Here is a 22,973-nt window from a genome sequence, read left to right as displayed (position 1 = left end):
GCCACCATGGACTCAGATCCTGCAGTGCCAGACGTGTCCCACTGCTTAAGCCTGTACATGTCCGGGCCCGTCTGAAGTTTGCTAGAGAGCATTTGGATGATCCAGAGGAGTTTTGGGAGAATGTCCTATGGTCTGATGAAACCAAACTGGAACTGTTTGGTAGAAACACAACTTGTCGTGTTTGGAGGAAAAAGAATACTGAGTTGCATCCATCAAACACCATACCTACTGTAAAGCATGGTGGTGGAAACATCATGCTTTGGGGCTGTTTCTCTGCAAAGGGGCCAGGACGACTGATCCGGGTACATGAAAGAATGAATGGGGCCATGTATCGTGAGATTTTGAGTGCAAACCTCCTTCCATCAGCAAGGGCATTGAAGATGAAACGTGGCTGGGTCTTTCAACATGACAATGATCCAAAGCACACCGCCAGGGCAACGAAGGAGTGGCTTCGAAAGAAGCATTTCAAGGTCCTGGAGTGGCCTAGCCAGTCTCCAGATCTCAACCCTATAGAAAACCTTTGGAGGGAGTTGAAAGTCCGTGTTGCCAAGCGAAAAGCCAAAAACATCACTGCTCTAGAGGAGATCTGCATGGAGGAATGGGCCAACATACCAACAACAGTGTGTGGCAACCTTGTGAAGACTTACAGAAAACGTTTGACCTCTGTCATTGCCAACAAAGGATATATCACAAAGTATTGAGATGAAATTTTGTTTCTGACCAAATACTTATTTTCCACCATAATATGCAAATAAAATGAAAAAAAAACAGACAATGTGATTTTCTGGATTTTTTTTTCTCAGTTTGTCTCCCATAGTTGAGGTCTACCTATGATGTAAATTACAGACGCCTCTCATCTTTTTAAGTGGTGGAACTTGCACTTTTGCTGACTGACTAAATACTTTTTTTCCCCAATGTATGATCTGTGTAATCTACGTGTGACCTTCACCCTCCACTATATACACATGTATGACCTGTGTAGTCCACGTGTGACCCTCACCCTCCATTATATACACATGTATGATCTGTGTAGGTCATGTGTGACCCTTACCATCCACTATATACACATGCATGATCTGTGTAGTCCACGTGTGACCCTCACCTTCCACTATACAGTTTGTCTGTAAAGTCATGGTGCACTTTTGACCAGTTACTGGAAAGCAACAAAAGACGATAGAAGTGTGAAATCTGCTCCAAATGAAAGAAAACCTCTCACAGTTTCATACCTATTGAGTGCAGTTTGATGTTGGCTCCATTTGTTCCCTACACAAATCCAAACGATAGTGAAGTTCTTGCCACACACGTCTGTGATTCTCTGTTTTAAGTGATTAATGACGTTGATACATTCAATGTACACATGTTGCTTCACATAACCCCAAAAGTCAAAGTCTAAAGCTGGAGTCACCCATAGCGACTTACCAGCGATACCGACACCGATATCAAGGTGTCAGGATCGCTAGTAAGTCGCTTTGTGATCGCTGGTGAGCTGTCACACAGACAGCTTCACCAGCAATCAGCACAGCGATGCCGAGCGCCCGGCATCGCTTGCCATCCCTGTAAAAAATAGAATTAAAATAAAAAATATTGTTATTCTCACCTTCCGACTTCCCGCGCAGCCATCCTGCCTCTCTCCACGCTCCGGTCCCAGTAATCCTTTGCGAGAACGACCACGAGACATCACGGTCTCGTGGGAGCACGAAGTCTCGCGGTCATTCGTGCAAAGGATCACTGGGACCGGAGCGTGGAGAGAGGCAGGATGGCTGCGCGGGATGTCGGAAGGTGAGAATAACAATATTTTTTATTTTAATTCTATTTTTTACAGCTGATCGCTGGTCTCCCGCCTGTCACACACAGCGATGCGTGCTGGCCAGCGGGAGACCAGCGACCAAAAAAATGTCCAGAGGTTTCTTACAGCGATCAGCGATACCGGCAGGGGGGCCGCTCGCTGATCGCTGTCACACACAGCGATCTCGCTGGTGAGATCGCTGTTACGTCACAAAAGTTGTGACTCAGCAGCGATCTCGCTACCGAGATTGCTATGTGTGACTCCAGCTTTAGGGTGTCAGATCCGGGGATCATGGTATACTTGTATACTTTCCTGTGACTGGTAAAAAGTGCACCATCACTTTACGGACACACTGTATATACACATGTATGAGCAGTGTAGTCCATGTGGACCCTTGCCCTCCACTATTTACACGTGCATGACCTGTGTAGTCTAAGTGTGACCGTCACCCTCCACTATATACACATGCTTGTTCTGTGTAGTCCACGTTTCCCCTCACCTTCCACTATATACGTAAGTATGACCTGTGTAGTCCACGTGTGACCCTCACCATCCACTATGTACACATGTATGATTGTGTAGTCCACGTGTGGCCCTCACCCTCCACTATATATAAAGATGTATAATCTGTGTAGTCCACGTGACCTTTACCCTCCACTATATACACATGTATAATCTGTGTATTCTATGTGTGACCCTCACCATCCACTATATACACATGCATGACCAGTGTAGTCCATGTTTGACCCTCAGCCTCCACTATATACACATGTATGATTTGTGTAGTCCACTTATGGCCCTCACACTCCACTATATATACACAGATGTATGATCTGTGTGATCCATGTGTCACCTTCACCCTCCACTATATACACATGTATGACCTGTGTAGTCCACGTGTGACCCTCACCCTCCACTATATACACATGTATGACCTGTATAGTCCATGTGTGACCCTCACCCTCTACTATATACAGATGCTTGATCTGTGTAGTCCACGTGTGACCATCTCCCTCCACTATATTCACATGCATGACATGTGTAGTCCACATGGGTCTCTTACCCTTCACTATATACACATTTATGATCTGTGTAGTCCACTTGTGACCCTCACCCTCCACTATATACGCATGTATGACCTATGTAGTCCACATGTGATGCTCACACTCCACTATATACATATGTGTGATCTGTGTAGTCCACATGTGATCGTCACCCTCCACTATATACACATGTATGATCTGTAGAATCCATGTGTGACCCTCACGCTCCACTATATACACATGTATGATCTGTAGAGTCCATGTGTGACCCTCACCATCCACTATATACACATGTATGATCTGTAGAATCCATGTGTGACCCTCACCCTCCACTATATACACATGTATGATCTGTATAGTCTACGTGTGATGCTCACCCTCCACTATACACATATGCATGATCTGTGTAGTCCATGTGTGACCCTCCCCCTCCACTACATACATATGTATGATCTGTGTAGTTCACGTGTGACCATCACTATCCACTATATACACATGCATGGCCAGTGTAGTCCACGTGTGACACTCAGCCTCCACTATATACACATGTATGATCTGTGTAGCTCACATGTGGCTCTCACCCTCCACTATATATATATATATATATATATATATATATACATACATACAGTACAGACCAAAAGCTTGGACACACCTCGTTCAAAGAGTTTTCTTTATATTCATGACTATGAAAATTGTAGATTCACTCTGAAGGCATCAAAACTATGAATTAACACGTGGAATTATATAATTACCAAAAAAGTGTGAAACAACTGAAAATATGTCTTATATTCTAGGTTCTTCAAAGTAGCCACCTTTTGCTTTGATTACTGCTTTGCACACTCTTGGCATTCTCTTGATGAGCTTCAAGAAGTAGTCACCGAAAATGGTTTTCACTTCACAGGTGTGCTCTGTCAGGTTTAATAAGTGGGATTTCTTGCCTTATAAATGAGGTTAGGACCTTCAGTTGTGTTGTGCAGAAGTCTGGTGGATACACAGGTGATAGTCCTACTGAATAGACTGTTAGAATTTGTATTATGGCAAGAAAAAAAGCAGCTAAAAAAACGAGTGGCCATCATTACTTTAAGAAATGAAGGTCAGTCAGTCCGAAAAAATTGGGAAAACTTTGAAAGTGTCCCCAAGTGCAGTGGCAAAAACCATCAAGCGCTACAAAGAAACTGGCTCACATGAGGACCGCCCCAGGAAAGGAAGACTTTCACACTTTTTTGTTAATTATATAATTCCACATGTGTTAATTCATAGTTTTGATGCCTTCAGAGTGAATCTGCAATTTTCATAGTCATGAAAATAAAGAAAACTCTTTGAATGAGAAGAGCCTGTACTGAATATATATATATATATATATATATATATATATAGATAATTGATCTGTATAGTGCGACCCTCACCCTTCATTATTTACACTGGTATGATCTGCATAGTCCACTTGTGACCCCCACGCTCCACTATATATACAGATGCATGATCTGTGTAGTCCACGTGTGACCTTCACCCTCCACTATATACACATGTATAATCTGTGTAGTCTGTGTGACCCTTACCATCCACTATATACACAAGCATGATCTATGTAGTCCACGTGTGACGCTCACCTTCCACTATATATACATACAGTTGTGACCAAAAGTACTGACACCCCTGCAATTTTGTCAGATATATTCCGTTTCTTCCTGAAAATGATTGCAAACACAAATTATTTGGTATTATCTTCATTTAATTTGTCTTAGCCCTGTTTCACACATCCGTTTTTTGTGTCCGCCAAACGGATCCGTTTGGATCCGTTTTTTTGACGGATCCGCGGTAGCCGCTAATGCAAGTCTATGGGGAAGAAAAACGGATCCGCCAAAAACATTGCGGATCTGTTTAACAGAAAACGACGTATTTGGACGGTTTTAAAAAAAACGGAAGTGTGATCCAGGCCTTAAATGAAAAAACACAAAAGAGAATGAAGCAAAAAGCAAAACATTGATCATTTCACACAAAACTCCAAAAATGGGCCAGACAAAAGTATTGGCACCCTCAGCCTAATACTTGGTTGCACAACCTTTATCCAAAATAACTGCGACCAACCGCTTCCGGTAACCATCAATAAGTTTATTACATTGCTCTGCTGGAATTTTAGACCATTCTTCTTTGGCAAACTGCTCCAGGTCCCTGATATTTGAAGGGTGCCTTGTCCAAGCTGCCATTTTTAGATCTCTCCACAGGTGTTCTATGGGATTCAGGTCTGGACTCATTGCTGGCCACCTTAGAAGTCTCCAGTGCTTTCTCTCAAACCATTTTCTAGTGCTTTTTTAAGTGTGTTTTGGGTCATTGTCCTGCTGGAAGACCCATGACCTCTGAGGGAGACCCAGTTTTCTCACACTGGGCCCTACATTATACTGCAAAATTTGTTGGTAGTCTTCAGACTTCATAATGCCATGCACACGGTCAAGCAGTCCAGTGCCAGAGGCAGCAAAGCAACCCCAAAACATCAGGGAACCTCCGCCATGTTTGACTGTAGGGACCGTGTTTTTTTCTTTGAATGCCTCTTTTTTTCTCCTGTAAAGTCTATGTTGATGGCTTTGCCCAAAAAGTTCTACTTTTGTCTCATCTGACCAGAGAACATTCTTCCAAAACGTTTTAGGCTTTTTCAGGTAAGTTTTGGCAAACTCCAACCTGGCTTTTTTATGTCTCGGGGTAAGAATTGGGGTCTTCCTTGGTCTCCTACCATACAGTCCCTTTTCATTCAGACGCCGACGGATAGTATGGGTTGACACTGTTGTACCCTCGGACTGCAGGGCAGCTTGAACTTGTTTGGATGTTAGTCGAGGTTCTTTATCCAACATCCGCACAATTTTGCGTTGAGATCTTTTGTCAATTTTTCTTTTCCGTCCACATCTAGGGAGGTTAGCCACAGTGCCATGGGCTTTAAACTTCTTGATGACACTGCGCTTGGTAGACACAGGAACATTCAGGTCTTTGGAGATGGACTTGTAGCCTTGAGATTGCTCGTGCTTCCTCACAATTTGGTTTCTCAAGTCCTCAGACAGTTCTTTGGTCTTCTTTCTTTTCACCATGCTCAATGTGGTACACACAAGGACACAAGACAGAGGTTGAGTCAACTTTAACCCCTTCACCCCCAAGGGTGGTTTGCACGTTCATGACCGGGCCAATTTTTACAATTCTGACCACTGTACCTTTGAGGTCATAACTCTCGAACGCTTCCATGGATCCCGGTGATTCTGACATTGTTTTCTCGTGACATATTGTACTTCATGTTAGTGGTAAAATTTCATTCAAATAACTTGCGTTTATTTGTGAGAAAAACGGAAATTTGGCGAAAATTTTGAAAATTTCGCAATTTTCCAACTTTGAATTTTTATGCCCTTAAATCACAGAGATACGGCACACAAAAAACTTGATAACTAACATTTCCCACATGTTTACTTTACATCAGCACAATTTTGGAACCAAAATTTTTTTTTGTTAGGAAGTTATAAGGGTTAAAAGTTGACCAGCGATTTCTCATTTTTACAATACCATTTTATTTTTAGGACCACATCACATTTGAAGCCACTTTGAGGGGTCTATATGATAGAAAATACCCAAAAGTGACACCATTCTAAAAACTGCACCCCTTAAGGTGCTCAAAACCACATTCAAGAAGTTTATTAACCCTTTAGGTGCGTCACAGGAATTTTTTTGAATATTTAAAAAAAAATGAACATCTAACTTTTTTTCATAAAAAAAATACTTCAGGTTCAATTTTTTTTATTTTACCAAGGGTAACAGGAGAAATTGAACTGCAAAAGTTATTGTGCAATTTGTCCTGAGTACGCAGATACCTGATATGTGGGGGGGAACGACTGTTTCGGCGCATGGCAGAGCTCAGAATGGAAGGAGCGCCGTTTGACTTTTTCAATGCAAAATTGGCTGGAATTGAGATTGGACGCCATGTCACGTTTTGGAGAGCCCCTGATGTGCCTAAACAGTGGAAACCCCCACAAGTGACCCCATTTTGGAAACTAGACCCCCCAAGGAACTTATCTAGATATGTGGTGAGAACTTTGAACCCACAAGGGCTTTACAGAAGTTTATAACGTACAGCGGTACAATTAAAAAATCATATTTTTTCCACAAAAATGATCTTTTCACCCCAATTTTTATTTTCCCAAGGGTAACAGGACCCTAAAAGTTATTGTGCAATTTGTCCTGAGTACGCTGATACCCCACATGTGGGGGTAAACCACTATTTGGGCGCATGGCAGAGCTCGGAAGGGAAGCAGCGCCATTTGACGTTTTTGGCTGGAATTGAGATCTGACACCATGTCGCGTTTGGAAAACCCCTGATGTACCAAAACAGTGGAAACCCCCCACAAATGACACCATTTTGGAAACTAGACCCCCTAAGGAACTTATCTAGATGTGTGGTGAGAACTTTGAACCCCCATGGGCTTCACAGAAGTTTATAACATAAAGCCATACAATTAAAAAATCATATTTTTTCAACAAAAATGATCTTTTCACCCTCAATTCTTATTTTTCCAAGGGTAACAGGACCCTAAAAGTTATTGTGCAATTTGTCCTGAGTACGCTGATACCCCACATGTGGGGGTAAACCACTATTTGGGCGCATGGCAGAGCTCGGAAGGGAAGCAGCGCCATTTGACGTTTTTGGCTGGAATTGAGATCGGACACCATGTCGCGTTTGGAAAACCCCTGATGTACCAAAACAGTGGAAACCCCCCACAAATGACACCATTTTGGAAACTAGACACCCTAAGGAACTTATCTAGATGTGTGGTGAGAACTTTGAACCCCCATGGGCTTCACAGAAGTTTATAACATAAAGCCATACAATTAAAAAATCATATTTTTTCCACAAAAATGATCTTTTCACCCTCAATTCTTATTTTTCCAAGGGTAACAGGACCCTAAAAGTTATTGTGCAATTTGTCCTGAGTACGCTGATACCCCACATGTGGGGGTAAACCACTATTTGGGGGCATGGCAGAGCTCGGAAGGGAAGCAGCGCCATTTGACGTTTTTGGCTGGAATTGAGATCGGACACCATGTCGCGTTTGGAAAACTCCTGATGTACCAAAACAGTGGAACCCCCCACAAATGACACCATTTTGGAAACTAGACCCCCTAAGGAACTTATCTAGATGTGTGGTGAGCACTTTGACCCCCCCCAGTGCTTCACAGAAGTTTACAACGCCCGGGCGTGAAAATAAAAAATTCGTATTTTTTCCACAAACATGATCTTTTAGTCACCATTTTTTTATTTTCCCAAGGGTACCAGGAGAAATTGGACCCCAAAAGTTGTTGTCCAATTTATCCTGAGTATGCTGATACCCCATATGTGGGAGAAAACTACTGTATGGGCACACGTCGGGGCTCGGAAGGGAAGTAGTGACGTTTTGGAATGCAGACTTTGATGGAATGGTCTGCGGGTGTGATATTGCCTTTGGAGAGCCCCTAATGTACCTAAACAGTGGAAACCCCCCACAAATGACACCATTTTGTAAACTAGACCCCCCAAGGAACTTATCTAGATGTGTGGTGAGCACTTTGACCCCCCCAGTGCTTCACAGAAGTTTACAACGCCCGGGCGTGAAAATAAAAAATTTGTATTTTTTCCACAAACATGATCTTTTAGTCACCATTTTTTTATTTTCCCAAGGGTACCAGGAGAAATTGGACCCCAAAAGTTGTTTTCCAATTTGTCCTGAGTACGCTGCTACCCCATATGTGGGAGAAAACTACTGTATGGGCACACGTCAGGGCTCGGAAGGGAAGTAGTGACGTTTTGGAATGCAGACTTTGATGGAATGGTCTGCGGGTGTCATGTTGCCTTTGGAGAGCCCCTAATGTACCTAAACAGTGGAAACCCCCCACAAATGACACCATTTTGTAAACTAGACCCCCCAAGGAACTTATCTAGATGTGTGGTGAGCACTTTGACCCCCCCAGTGCTTCACAGAAGTTTACAACGCCCGGGCGTGAAAATAAAAAATTCGTATTTTTTCCACAAACATGATCTTTTAGTCACCATTTTTTTATTTTCCCAAGGGTACCAGGAGAAATTGGACCCCAAAAGTTGTTTTCCAATTTGTCCTGAGTACGCTGCTACCCCATATGTGGGAGAAGACTACTGTATGGGCACACGTCAGGGCTCGGAAGGGAAGTAGTGACGTTTTGGAATGCAGACTTTGATGGAATCGTCTGCGGGTGTCATGTTGCCTTTGGAGAGCCCCTAATGTACCTAAACAGTGGAAACCCCCCACAAATGACACCATTTTGTAAACTAGACCCCCCAAGGAACTTATCTAGATGTGTGGTGAGCACTTTGACCCCCCCAGTGCTTCACAGAAGTTTACAACGCCCGGGCGTGAAAATAAAAAATTCGTATTTTTTCCACAAACATGATCTTTTAGTCACCATTTTTTTTATTTTCCCAAGGGTACCAGGAGAAATTGGACCCCAAAAGTTGTTGTCCAATTTGTCCTGAGTACGCTGACACCCCATATGTGGGAGAAAACTACTGTATGGACACACGTCGGGGCTCGGAAGGGAAGCAGTGACGTTTTGGAACGCAGACTTTGATGGAATGGTCTGCGGGTGTCATGTGCGTTTGGAGAGCCCCTGATGTACCTAAACTATTGAAACTCCCCACAAGTGACCCCATTTTGGACACTAGACCCCCCACGGAACTTATCTAGATGTGTGGTGAGCACTTTGAACCCCCAAGTGCTTCACAGAAGTTTATAACACTCGGACGTGAAAATAAAAAAATCATTTTTTTTCCACAAAAATGATATTTTTGCCCCCAATTTTTTATTTTCCTAAGGGTAACAGGAGAAATTGGACCCCAAAAATTGTTTTGCAATTTGTCCTGAGTAGGCTGATACCCTACATGAGGGGGTAAAACACTGTTTGGGCGCATAGCAGAGCTTGGAAGGGAAGGAGCACCATTTGACTTTTTCAACTCAGAATTGGCTGGAATTGAGATCAGACGCCATGTTGCATTTGGAGAGCCCCTGATGTGCCCAAACAGTGGAAACCCCCAATTCTAACTCCAACCCGAACCCCAACACGCCCCTAACCCTAGCCCTAACCCTAGCCCTAACCCTAGCCCTATCCCTAGCCCTAACCCTAGCCCTAACCCTAACCCTAACCCTAACCCTACCCCAACACACCCCTAGCCCTAACCCTAGCCCTAACCCTAATGGAAAAATGGAAATAAATACATTTTTTTTATTTTATTATTTTTCCCTAACTAAAGGGGTGATAACGGGGGGTTTGATTTACTATTTATGGCGGTTTTTATGTTTGGCGGCTGTCGCACGCTAAAAGATGCTTTTTATTGTAAAAATAGTTTTTGCATCACCACATATTGAGAGCTATAATTTTTCCGTATTTTGACCCACCGAGTCATGTGAGGTCTTATTTTTTGCGGGACGAGTTGACGTTTTTATTGGTACCATTTTCGGGCACGTGAAATTTTTTGATCGCTTTTTATTCCGATTTTTGTGACGCAGAATGAACAAAAACCAGCGTTTCATGAATTTCTTTTGGGGGGGGTGCGTTTACACCGTTCCGCGTGCGGTAAAATTGATAAAGCGGTTTTATTCTTCGGGTCAGTACGGTTACAGCGATACCTCATTTAGGTCGTTTTTTTATGTTTTTGTCGGTTTTATGCAATGAAAACTATTTTATATAAAAAATAATTATTTTTGCATCGCTTTATTCTGCGAGTTATAACTTTTTTATTTTTTTGCTGATGATGCTGTGTGGCGGCTTGTTTTTTGCGGGACAAGATGACGTTTTCAGCGGTACCATGGATATTTATATGCGTCTTTTTGATCTCGCGTTATTGCACTTTTTGTTTGGCGGTATGATAATAAATCATTATTTTTTGCTTCGTTTTTTATTTTTATTTTTTAAGGGGTTCGCTAAAGGGGTTAACTAATGGGACAGTTTTATAGGGCAGGTCGTTACGGACGCGGCGATACCTAATATGTGTACTTTTATTGTTTTTTTTTTTATTATTTTAAAAAAATGAATTTATTGGGGAATATTTTTTTTTTTTTTTACTAATTTATTTGGCGATTTTTTTAAATTTATTTTTACACTTTTTTTTTAATTTTTTTTTACTTTATTACATAGTCCCAGGTGGGACATCACTGTCCTGTGACAGATCGCTGATCTGTCACATCACAGATCACTGTGACAGATCAGCAATCTGTCACAGGCAGTGCACAAGGCTTCCTCATGCCTGCGCTTTGCAGGCACTGAGGAAGCCAGCTTCCCCAGGCCCCCGAAGGCCCCCGTCGCCATCTTGGATTCGGGGGCCTGGAGGATAGGAGCCCCCCGCAGCAGCGCTGCACATTGCGCTGCCGTGGGGGGCTCAGGGAAGCACGGAGGGAGCCCCCTCCCTGCCGATGCTTCCCTTTAACTCCCGGTACACCGCGATCGCGTTTGATCGCGGTGTGCAAGGGGTTAATGTGTCGGGGGCGGTCCGTGACCGCCCCTGACACATTGTGCCGGGTGTCAGCTGTGATAATCAGCTGACACCCGGCCGCGATCAGCGGCGCTCACCACGTGGGCGCCGCTGATCGCGGTAGACGTACTATCCCGTCCCCGGTCATACGGGCCCGGGTACCGTGGACGGGATAGTACGTCTCATGTCAGGAAGGGGTTAATCCATGTCAACTGGCTGCAAGTGTGATTTAGTTATTGCCAACACCTGTTTGGTGCCACAGGTAAGTTACAGGTGCTGTTAATTGCACAAATTAGAGAAGCATCACATGATTTTTCGAACAGTGCCAATACTTGGTGTGGAATTATATCCAATTTGGCTTTAGGACAATTCTTTTTGTGTTTTTTCATTTAAGACAAATTAAATGAAGATAATAATAACAAAGAATTTGTGTTTGCAATCATTTTCAGGAAGAAACTGAGTATTATCTGACAGAATTGCAGGGGTGTCAATATTTTTGGCCACAACTGTATATATGATCTGTGTCATCCTCGTGGACCCTCACCCTCCACTATATACACAAGCTTATTCTGTGTAGTCCATGTGTGACCCTCGCTCTCCACTATATACACATGCATGATCTGTGTAGTCCACATGTGTCCCTCACCCTCCACTATATAACACATGTATGATCTATGTAGTCCACATGTGACCCTCACCATCCACTATATACACATGCATGACGTGTAGTCCACATGTCTCTCACCCTCCACTATATACACGTATGATCTGTGTAGTCCACCTGTGACCCTCACCCTCCACTATACACACATATAATCTGTGTAGTCCATGTGTGACCCTAACCATTCACTATATACGCATGTATGACCTATGTAGTCCTCGTGTGATGCTCACACTCCATTATATACATGCACTACCATTCAAAAGCACATAGAAAGAGCTCTGGAAGGGGAGGTTGCTCGCCACCACCGTGCAATGCACCACTGATTCAGGAGGGACCCTGGCAGGTAGGAAGGTGTACATCACATATACTACGGTTTAAAAGTTTGGGGTCACCCAAATAATTTTGTGTTTTCCATGAAAACTCATACTTTTATTAATCAAATGAGTTGCCTAATGAATTTAAAATCTAGTCCAGACATTGACAAGGTTCTAAAAAAAGATTTTTATTTGAAATAATAATTTTCTCCTTCAAACTTTGCGTTCGTCAAAGAATGCTCCCTTTGCAGCAATTCCAGCATTGCAGACTTTTGGCATTCTAGCAGTTAATTTGCTGAGGTAATCTGGAGAAATTTCACCCCATGTTTCCAGAAGCTCCTCCCACAAGTTGGTTTGGCTTGATGGGCACTTTTTGCATACCATACGGTCAAGCTGCTCCCACAACAGCTCAATGGGGTTGAGATCTGGTGACTGCGCTGGCCACTCCATTACAGATAGAATACCAGCTGCCTGCTCCTTCCCTAAATAGTTCTTGCATAATTTGGAGGTGTGCTTTGGGTCATTGTCCTGCTGTAGGATGAAATTGACTCCAATCAAGCGCTGTCCACAGGGTATGGCATGGCCTTGCAAAATGGAGTGATAGCCTTCCTTATTCAAAATTCCTTTTACCTTGTACAAATCTCCCACTTTACCAGCACCAAAGCAACCCCAGACCATCACATTACCTCCACTATGCTTGACAGATGACGTCAGGCACTCTTCCAGCATCTTTTCAGTTGTTCTGCGTCTCACAAATGTTCTTCTGTGTGATCGAAACACCTCAAACTTGGATTCGTCTTTCCATAACACTTTTTACCAATCTTCCTCTGTCCAATGTCTTTGTTCTTTTGCCCATATCAATCTTTTCCTTTTATTAGCCAGTCTCAGATATGGATTTTTCTTTGCCACTCTGCCCTGAAGGCCAGCATCCCGGAGTCGCCTCTTCACTGTAGACGCTGACACTGGCATTTTGTGTGTACTATTTAATGAAGCTGCCAATTGTGGACCTGTGAGGCATCTATTTCTCAAACTACAGACTCTAATGTACTTGCCTTGTTGCTCAGTTGTGCAGCGGGGCCTCCCACTTCTTCTACTCTGGTCAGAGCCTGTTTGTGCTCTCCTCTGAAGGGAGTAGTACACACCGTTGTAGGGACTCTTCAGTTTCTTGGCAGTTTCTCCGATGGAATAGCCTTCATTTCTAAGAACAAGAATAGACTGTAGAGTTTCACATGGAAGTTCTTTTTTTCTGGCCATTTTGAGAGTTTAATGGAACCAACAAATGTAATGCTCCAGATTCTCAACTAGCTCAAAGGAAGGTCAGGTTTATAGCTTCTCTAATCAGCCAAACTGTTATCAGCTGTGCTAACATACTTGCACAAGGGTTTTCAAGGGTATTCTAACCATCCATTAGCCTTCTTACACGGTTAGCAAACACAAAGTACCATAAAAACACTGGAGTAATGGTTGTTGGAAATGGACTTCTATACACCTATGATGATATTGCATTACAAACCAGACGTTTGCAGCTAGAATAGTCATTTACCACATTAACAATGTATAGAGTGTATTTCTGAATCGTTTAATGTTAACTTCATTGGAAAAAACTGTGCTTTTCTTTCAAAAATAAGGAAATTTCTAAGTGACCCTAAACTTTTGAACGGTAGTGTATGTATGATCTGTGTAGTCCACATGTGATCTTCACTCTCCACTATATACATATGAACAATCTGTGTAGGCTACGTGTGACCCTCACCTTCCATTATATAAATGTATAATCTTTGTCGACCTCACCCTCTACTTCATACACATGTAAAATCTGTGTAGTCCACATGTGACCCTCACGCTCCACTACATATACACAGATGTATCATTTGTGTAGTCCACGTGTGACTTTATCCTTCAACTATATTTACAGATATGATCTGTGTAGTCTACGTATGACCCCCACCCTCCACTTCATACACATGTATGATCTGTGTAGTCCATGTGTGACCCTCACCCTCCACTATATTACAGCGTCCACTTTCTACACCTGTCTGATCTGTGTAGTCTGTGCGACCCTCACCTTCCGCTATATACACATGTATGATCAGTGTAATCCACATGAGACCTTCACCCTACACTATATGCACATGTAGGATCTGTGTAGTCTACGTGTGACCCTCTCCTTCCACTAAATACACACATGTATGATCTGTGTAGTCTACGTGTGACCCTCACCCTCCACTATATACACATATGTATGATCTGTATACTCCACAAGTGAGTCTAACCCACCACATAGATGGATAGTGTTTGTGTGTCACCTTTCTCCATACATGTTTCTCATGCACAGATTGTGATGTGGATCTCTTGTAGGTATTTGATCCTTTGTGGCCACCCTTTAACCCTTTTTTATTTTGCGCTGCAGACATGTTTATTGAGCAGAACAGGAGGTCTGGACAATAAAGTGGATTGGAAGTGGTGAGTCTGCTGACTGCTGCCGCCTGATATCGGAGTGCACTGACTACATATGTATTATGTGTCCTTTGTTCCTTCAGGTCGGAGATTCTGTCACCTGGAGAAATGCAGCGTTTGGCATTTTCTCGGCTCTTTTACCTACAGCCAAAATATGCAGGTGAGCTGGAGACGTGTGCCGGAGGCGTGTGCTGAAGAAGCATGCTGGATGTGTGTGCTGGAGACGTGTGATGGATGCATGTGCTATTCCTGGGTGTGCGGCTGGCGGGAGGATATATAGATGAGCACTCATCTCTCCTTTTTCCTCCTTTTGTGTCAGTTCTGGATGAGGCAAGCAGCGCACTTAGCGAGGACACAGAGGTGGAGTTGTATACACGATGCAGACAGCTGGGAATGACACTAATCAGCGTGGGACACCGACACAGCCTCAGAAAGGTGACCCTCACAGTATGAATCCTAGCATCAGATATAGGCGCAGTCTCAGAGAGGTGACCCTTACAGTATATGGTCTAGCGTGGGACACAGGCACTGCCTCAGAGAGATGACCCTCACAGTATACATCGTAGCGTGGGATACAGGCGCAGTCTCAAAGAGGTGACACTCACAGTATACATCCTATCCTGGGACACAGGCACAGCTTCAGAGAGGTGACCTTCATAGTATACATCCTAGCATGGGACGTAGCTCAGCCTTAGAGATGTGACCCTCACAGTATACATCCTAGTGTGGCACGTGGATGCAGCCTCAGAAAGGTGACCCCCCCCACAGTGCTCATCCTAGTATGGTACATGGTCAAAGCCTCAGAGCAGTGACCCTCACAATATATTCAACCTAGCGTGGGACACAGATGCAGCCTAAGACAGGTGACCTTCACAGTATACATCCTAGAGTGGCACTTGGGCATAGCCTTAGAGGGGTGACCCTTACAGTATGCATCCTAGCGTGAGACACAGACACAGGCTCAGAGAGGTGACCCTCACAGTATATGGTTCTGGACAGGGGAACAAGTTTGACTTTGGGGGTGACAGGTCTTTTGCAGGGACAGGTCTTTTCAGGTTAGACAGGATTCACATAACCATTGTATATTCCTACATGTCATAGTCGTAGTCTGTGCCAGTCATGAAAGGTTGCAGGTCTGCCTCTGCGCCAGGTCACTGAGGAGCACAGGGCTACATCGATGCGAGCAAGGAAAGGCCACAATCGTCCGACTCTCCTCTGGCTTGAATCTGTATTTTTACTGTGGGCATGGGGGGGCAGCGCTGGCACTGTTAGGGTATGTGCACACGCTGCGGATTCTACTGCGTTGTACAGTACCTTTATTTCCTATGGAAAAAAAAAAACGCAGTGCACATGCTGCAGATTTGCTGCGGGTTACAATCCGCAGCATGTCAATTCTTTGTGCGGTTTCCGCTGCGGTTTCACACCTTATCATTATGAGGTGTGAAACCGCAGGCTAATCCGCAGATAAACCGCAGGACTTTTGTCCTGCGGATTTTCCTACAAAATCCGCACAACCTAAAAACTACGTATGCAGGTACCCTTATACAGTGGGGCAAAAAAGTATTTAGTCAGTCAGCAATAGTGCAAGTTCCACCACTTAAAAAGATGAGAGGCGTCTGTAATTTACATCATCTATGGGAGACAAACTGAGAAAAAAAAATCCAGAAAATCACATTGTCTGGTTTTTTTTTCATTTTATTTGCATATTATGGTGGAAAATAAGTATTTGGTCAGAAACAAAATTTCATCTCAATACTTTGTGATATATCCTTTGTTGGCAATGACAGAGGTCAAACGTTTTCTGTAAGTCTTCACAAGGTTGCCACACACTGTTGTTGGTATGTTGGCCCATTCCTCCATGCAGATCTCCTCTAGAGCAGTGATGTTTTTGGCTTTTCGCTTGGCAACACGGACTTTCAACTCCCTCCAAAGGTTTTCTATAGGGTTGAGATCTGGAGACTGGCTAGGCCACTCCAGGACCTTGAAATGCTTCTTACGAAGCCACTCCTTCGTTGCACTGGCGGTGTGCTTTGGATCATTGTCATGTTGAAAGACCCAGCCACGTTTCATCTTCAATGCCCTTGCTGATGGAAGGAGGTTTGCACTCAAAATCTCACGATACATGGCCCCATTCATTCTTTCATGTACCCGGATCAGTCGTCCTGGCCCCTTTGCAGAGAAACAGCCCCAAAGCATGATGTTTCCACCACCATGCTTTACAGTAGGTATGGTGTTTGATGGATGCAACTCAGTATTCTTTTTCCTCCAAACACGACAAGTTGTGTTTCTACCAAACAGTTCCAGTTTGGTTTCATCAGACCATAGGACATTCTCCCAAAACTCCTGGATCATCCAAATGCTCTCTAGCAAACTTCAGACGGGCCCGGACATGTACAGGCTTAAGCAGTGGGACACGTCTGGCACTGCAGGATCTGAGTCCATGGTGGCGTAGTGTGTTACTTATGGTAGGCCTTGTTACATTGGTCCCAGCTCTCTGCAGTTCATTCACTAGGTCCCCCCGCGTGGTTCTGGGATTTTTGCTCACCGTTCTTGTGATCATTCTGACCCCACGGGGTGGGATTTTGCGTGGAGCACCAGATCGAGGGAGATTATCAGTGGTCTTGTATGTCTTCCATTTTCTAATTATTGCTCCCACAGTTGATTTCTTCACTCCAAGCTGGTTGGCTATTGCAGATTCAGTCTTCCCAGCCTGGTGCAGGGCTACAATTTTGTTTCTGGTGTCCTTTGACAGCTCTTTGGTCTTCACCATAGTGGAGTTTGGAGTCAGACTGTTTGAGGGTGTGCACAGGTGTCTTTTTATACTGATAACAAGTTTAAACAGGTGCCATTACTACAGGTAATGAGTGGAGGAAAGAGGAGACTCTTAAAGAAGAAGTTACTGGTCTGTGAGAGCCAGAAATCTTGATTGCTTGTTTCTGACCAAATACTTATTTTCCACCATAATATGCAAATAAAATGAAACAAAAAACAGACAATGTGATTTTCTGGATTTTTTTTTCTCAGTTTGTCTCCCATAGTTGAGGTCTACCTATGATGTAAATTACAGACGCCTCTCATCTTTTTAAGTGGTGGAACTTGCACTATTGCTGACTGACTAAATACTTTTTTGCCCCACTGTATGAGTGAGTGCAAGCAGTATTATTAATGCAGGCATCTTGGGGAGCACTGGCACTGTTATATTTGTGAGTGCAGGCAGTTTTATTAGTGTAGACATCTTGACGAGCACTGGCACTGTTATATTTGTCAGCGCAGGCAATATTCCTACTGGGGGCATCTGGGGGAGCGTTGGCACTGTTATATGTGTGAGCGCAGGCAGTATTAGTGTGGGCTTCTGGGGGAGCTCTGGCACTGTTACATTTGTGAGTGCAGACAGTATTACTAGTGCGGGCATCTGGATCAGCAGTGGCACTGTTACACTTGCGAGTGTAGGCAGTATTACTATTGCGGGCATCTGGAGCAGTGCTGGCATTTATATTTGTGCGTGCAGGCAGTATTATTAGTGTGGGCTTCGGGGGAGCGCTGGCACTGTTACACTTGCTAGTGTAGGTAGTTATTACTATTGCGGGCATCTGGGTAAGTGCTGGCATTTATATTTGTGAGTGCAGGCATTATTAGTGTGGGCTTCTGGGAGAGCACTGCCACTGTTACATTTGTGAGTACATGCAGTATTACTAGTGCGGGCATCTGGATAAGCACTGGTACTGTTATATTTGTGAGCGCAGGCAGTATTACTATTGCGGGCATCTGGGGCAGTGCTGGCATTTATATTTGTGAGTGCAGGCAGTATTACAGGTGTGGGCATCTGGGGCAGCGCTGGCATGTAGACAGTGGGTACGGAAAATATTCAGACCCCTTAAAATTTTTCACTCTTTGTTTCATTGCAGCCATTTGGTTAATTCAAAAAAGTTCATTTTTTTTATCATTAATGTACTCTCTGCACCCCATCTTGACTGAAGAAAAACAGAAATGTAGAATTTTTTGAAAATTTATTAAAAAGAAAAACTGAAATATCACATGGTCGTAAGGCTGGGTTCACACGTAGTGGAACTCTCGCGGATATTACCGCGAGAATTCCGGAATTCCATTCCGCGGGAAAATCGCATTTTAAATTCCCCCGATTTTCCCGCGGAAAAACTAGCATTTTGCAAGTGTAATTAGCTTGCAGAATTGCTAGCGTTTTCCAAGCGATCTGGAGCATCGCTTGGAGAACTGATTGACAGGTTGGTCACACTCGTCAAACATAGTGTTTGACGAGTGTGACCAACTTTTTACTATTGAGGCCGCCTATGCGGCATCAATAGTAAAAGATAGAGTGTAAAAAATAATAATAAAAAAAAAATATTGTTATTCTCACCTTCCGACGTCCCGTGCAGCCTTCCCGCCTCTTTCCACGCTCCCGGTCCCAGTAATCCTTTGCGACAATTACCGCGATGACGTCTGTTCTCGTGGTATCGCGACGTCTCGCGGTCATTCCCGATGAAGTCGCGCGAATGACCGCGAGACTTCGCGATCCCACGAGAACGGACGTCCTCGCTCGCAAAGGCTTACTGGAACCGGGAGCGTGGAGAGAGGCGGGAAGGCTGCGCGGGACGTCGGAAGGTGAGAATAACAATATTTTTTATTTTAAATTCTATTTTTTACAGGGATATGGTACCCAAAGCCCGGAGGACAGTCTCCTCTCCTCCGGACCGTGGGTACCATCCGCAAATGTTCTGCTTACTTTTCGCATGGTGTGCACAGCCACATGCGGAAAGTAAGCAGAACAATGCATTCCTATGGGTGCGGGATCGCCGAGATTCCGCAAAATTAATGAGCATGCTGCGTTTTTTACCGCGAAGCGATTCCGCCGTGGTAAAAACCGCAGCATTAGCACAGCATTGCGGAATCCCATAGGAATGCATGGGATGCTTATTTTTCGTGTTTTCACTGCAAAATCGTGCGGTTAAAACCGCCGCAGAAACGCGAAAAAAACGCCACGTGTGAACTCAGGCTAAGTATTCAGACCCTTTTCTCAGACACTCATATTTAAGTCATTTCCTTGTGATCCTCCTTGAGATGGTTCTACTCCTTCATTGGAGTCCAGCTGTGTTTAATTAAACTGATAGGACTTGATTTGTAAAGGCACACACCTGTCTATATAAGACCTCAGTACATGTCAGACCAAATGAGAATCATGAGGTCAAAGGAACTGGCCAAGGAGCTCAGAGACATAATTGTGGCAAGGCACACATCTGGCCAAGGTTGCAAAAGAACTTCTGCAATACTCAAGGTTCATAAGAGCACAGTGGCCTCCATAATCCTTACATGGAAGAAGTTTGTGACTACTAGAAGTCTTCCTAGACCTGGCTGTCCAGCCAAACTGAGCGGTCAATCATGTTTAGCGGAGCTTTGGTGAGAGAGGTAAAGAAGAACCCCAAGATCACTGTGGCTGAGCTCCACAGATGCAGTAGGGAGAGAGAAGAAAATTCCACAAAGTCAACTATCACTGCTGTCCTTATCCAGACGGGCCTTTATGGCAGAGAGGCCCAACGTAAGCCTCTCCTCAGTGCCAGACATATGAAAACCCTCATAGAGTTTGCTTAAAAAAACACATGAAGGACTCCCAGACTTTGTGAAATAAGATTCTCTGGTCTGATGAGATGAAGATAGAATTATCACCAAAAAGTTCTAAGCGGTATGTGTGGCGAAAACCAGGCACTGCTGATCACCTGCCCAATACAATCCCAACAGTGAAACAAGGTGGTGGCAGCATCATGCTATGGGGGTGTTTTTCAGCTGCAGGGACAGAACGACTGGTTGCAATTGAAGGAAACATGAATGCGGCCAAGTACAGAGATATCCCGGATGAAAACCTCTTCCAGAGTGCTCTGGACCTCAGACTTGGCTGAAGGTTCACCTTCCAACAAGACAATGACCCTAAGCACACAGCTAAAATAACAAAGGAGTGGCTTCAGAACAACTCTGTGACTATTCTTGACTGGCCCAGCCAGAGCCCTGACCTAAACCCAATTGAGCATCTCTGGAGAGACCTGAAAATGGCTGTCCACCAACGTTCACAATCCAACCTGACGGAACTGGAGAGGATCTGCAAGGAAGAATGGTAGAGGATCCCCAAATCCAGGAGTGAAAAACTTGTTGCATCATTCCCAAGAAGACTCATGGCTGTACTAGCTCAAAAGAGTGCTTCTACTCAATACTGAGCAAAGGGTCTGAATACTTATGACATTGTGATATTTCAGTTTTTCTTTTTTTTTTTTTTTTTTAATAAATTTGTAAAAATTTCTACATTTCTGGGTTTTTTTCAGTCGAAATGAGTGCACATTAACGAGAAAAAAAAGAAGTTTTTTGAATTTACCAGATGGCTGTAATGAAACAAAGAGTGAAAAATTTAAAGGGGTCTGAATACTTTCCATACCCACTGTATTTGTGAGTGCAGGCAATTTTATTAGTGCAGGCATCTGGGGGAGCGCTTGCACTTTTATATTTGTGAGGCTATGTGCACATGTATGCAGAAAATTTCTGCATGAAACCCTGACTCCTGAAACCGCGCGTTTTTTTCTGCAAGTTTTCCGCGTGTTTTCCACTCGTTTTTTGCGCAAAAACGTGTGGTTTTAATGCAGTTTTTTCCAGAGCGGTCCCAGTCACATAGAAAATAGCTAGAAATGCGGGATTTTCCACAAAATGAATGAGCATGCTACGTTTTTTTCCGCTCTGCGTTTTTTTTTTTGCGGAAAAAAACGCATCAATATGCACAGAAAGTGCGGAATTCATTAACATGAATGGGAAGCTTCTTTTAAGCGTTTTTTAAGCATTTTATTTGGTAAAAACGCGAAAAAAAACGCAACGTGTGAACACAGCCTGAGTTTAGGGAGTTTTTTAGTGCGGGCATCTGGGGCAGCGCTGGCAATGTTATATGTGTGAGCGCAGGCAGTATAATTAGTGCAGGGATCTGGGGGAGGGTTAGCACTGTTATATATCTAGTGGCAGTATTATTAGTGCTGGCATCTGAGGAAGGGCTTCACTTTTATATTGTTGAGTGCAGGGAGTATTACTAGTGCGGGTATCTGGCGCAGCATCGGCATTGTTATATGTGTGAATGCAGGTAGTATTATTAGTGTGGGCATCTGGGGGAGCGCTGTCACGGTTATATTTGTGAGTGCAGGCAGCATTATTAGCACGGGCATCTTGGAGAGTGTTGGCCCTGTTATTTTTGTGAGTGCAAGCAGTATTATTAGTGTGGGAATCTGGGGGTGCGCTGCAATTGTTACATTTGTGAGTCCAGGCAGTTTTATTAGTGCGGGCATCTGGGGAAGCGCTGGCACTGTTAAATTTGTAAGTGCAGGCAGTATTACTAGTGTGGGCATCTTACAGAGTGCTGCCACTGTTATGTTTGAGTGCCGGCAGTATTATTAGAGTGGGCATCTGGGGCAGAGCTGGCACTTTTATATTTTTGAGTGCCGGCAGTATTATTAGAGTGGGCATCTGGGGGAGCAAAGGCACTGTTATATATGTGAGTGTGGGCACTATTATTACTGCGGGCGTCTTACGGAGCGCTGGCACTGTTGTGTGAGTGCAGGCAGTATTATTAGTGCGGGCATCTGGTAGAGTGCTGGCACTGTTATATTTGTGAGTACAGGCAGTATTACTTGTGCGGACATCTGGGGGAGTGCTGGTACTGTAATATTTGTGAGGACAGGCAATATTATTACTAGGGGGGCATCCTGGCTAGCACTGGCACTGTTATATGTGTGAGGGCACGCAGTATGATTACTAGGGGGCAGCGCTGGCACTGTTATATATGTGAGTACAGGCAGTATTATTATTGCGGGCATCTGGGACAACGTTTGCACTGTTATATGTATGAGTGCAGGCAGTATTATTAGTGCAGGCATCTGGGGGAATGCTGGCAATAGTATATTTGTGACATCAGGCAGTATTATTAGTGCAGGCATTTGGGGAAGCGCTGGCACTGTTATGTTTGTGAATGCAGGCAGTATTATTAGTGTGGGCATTTTACAGAGCGCTGGCACTGTTCTATTTGTGAGCTCAGGCAGAATTATTGGTGTGGGCTTCTGGGGAGCACTGACACTTACTTATATTTGTGACTGCAGGCAGTATTACTTGTGCGGGCATCGTACTGAGCCCTGGCACTGTTATATGAACACAGGCAGTATTATTA

At 43.9% G+C, this 22,973-nt stretch overlaps 1 protein-coding gene across 7 annotated transcripts in view; it reads left to right on the top strand.

Moving 5' to 3' along the window:
- Positions 1–22,973, top strand: part of ABCD4 (ATP binding cassette subfamily D member 4) — a 141,003-nt gene that overhangs the window by 66,134 nt on the left and 51,896 nt on the right. For all 7 annotated transcript variants that reach the window (XR_012234364.1, XR_012234370.1, XR_012234362.1 and 4 more), the window contains 3 exons: positions 14,727–14,779; positions 14,857–14,933; positions 15,093–15,208. Coding sequence is in view for 1 of the 7 variants with exons in the window: in XM_073586800.1 (XP_073442901.1) it covers positions 14,727–14,779; positions 14,857–14,933; positions 15,093–15,208 (246 nt within the window). In the remaining 6 variants the exon portion in view is untranslated. The remainder of the gene's footprint in view (positions 1–14,726; positions 14,780–14,856; positions 14,934–15,092; positions 15,209–22,973) is intronic.

Source organism: Dendrobates tinctorius, unplaced genomic scaffold, assembly GCF_039654945.1.
Source record: "Dendrobates tinctorius isolate UK_male_01 unplaced genomic scaffold, ASM3965494v1 ptg000010l, whole genome shotgun sequence".
Classification (NCBI taxonomy): domain Eukaryota; kingdom Metazoa; phylum Chordata; class Amphibia; order Anura; family Dendrobatidae; genus Dendrobates; species Dendrobates tinctorius.
The sequence above is the reverse complement of the archived record's forward strand: the minus strand, read 5'-3'. Positions and strand labels throughout refer to the sequence as shown.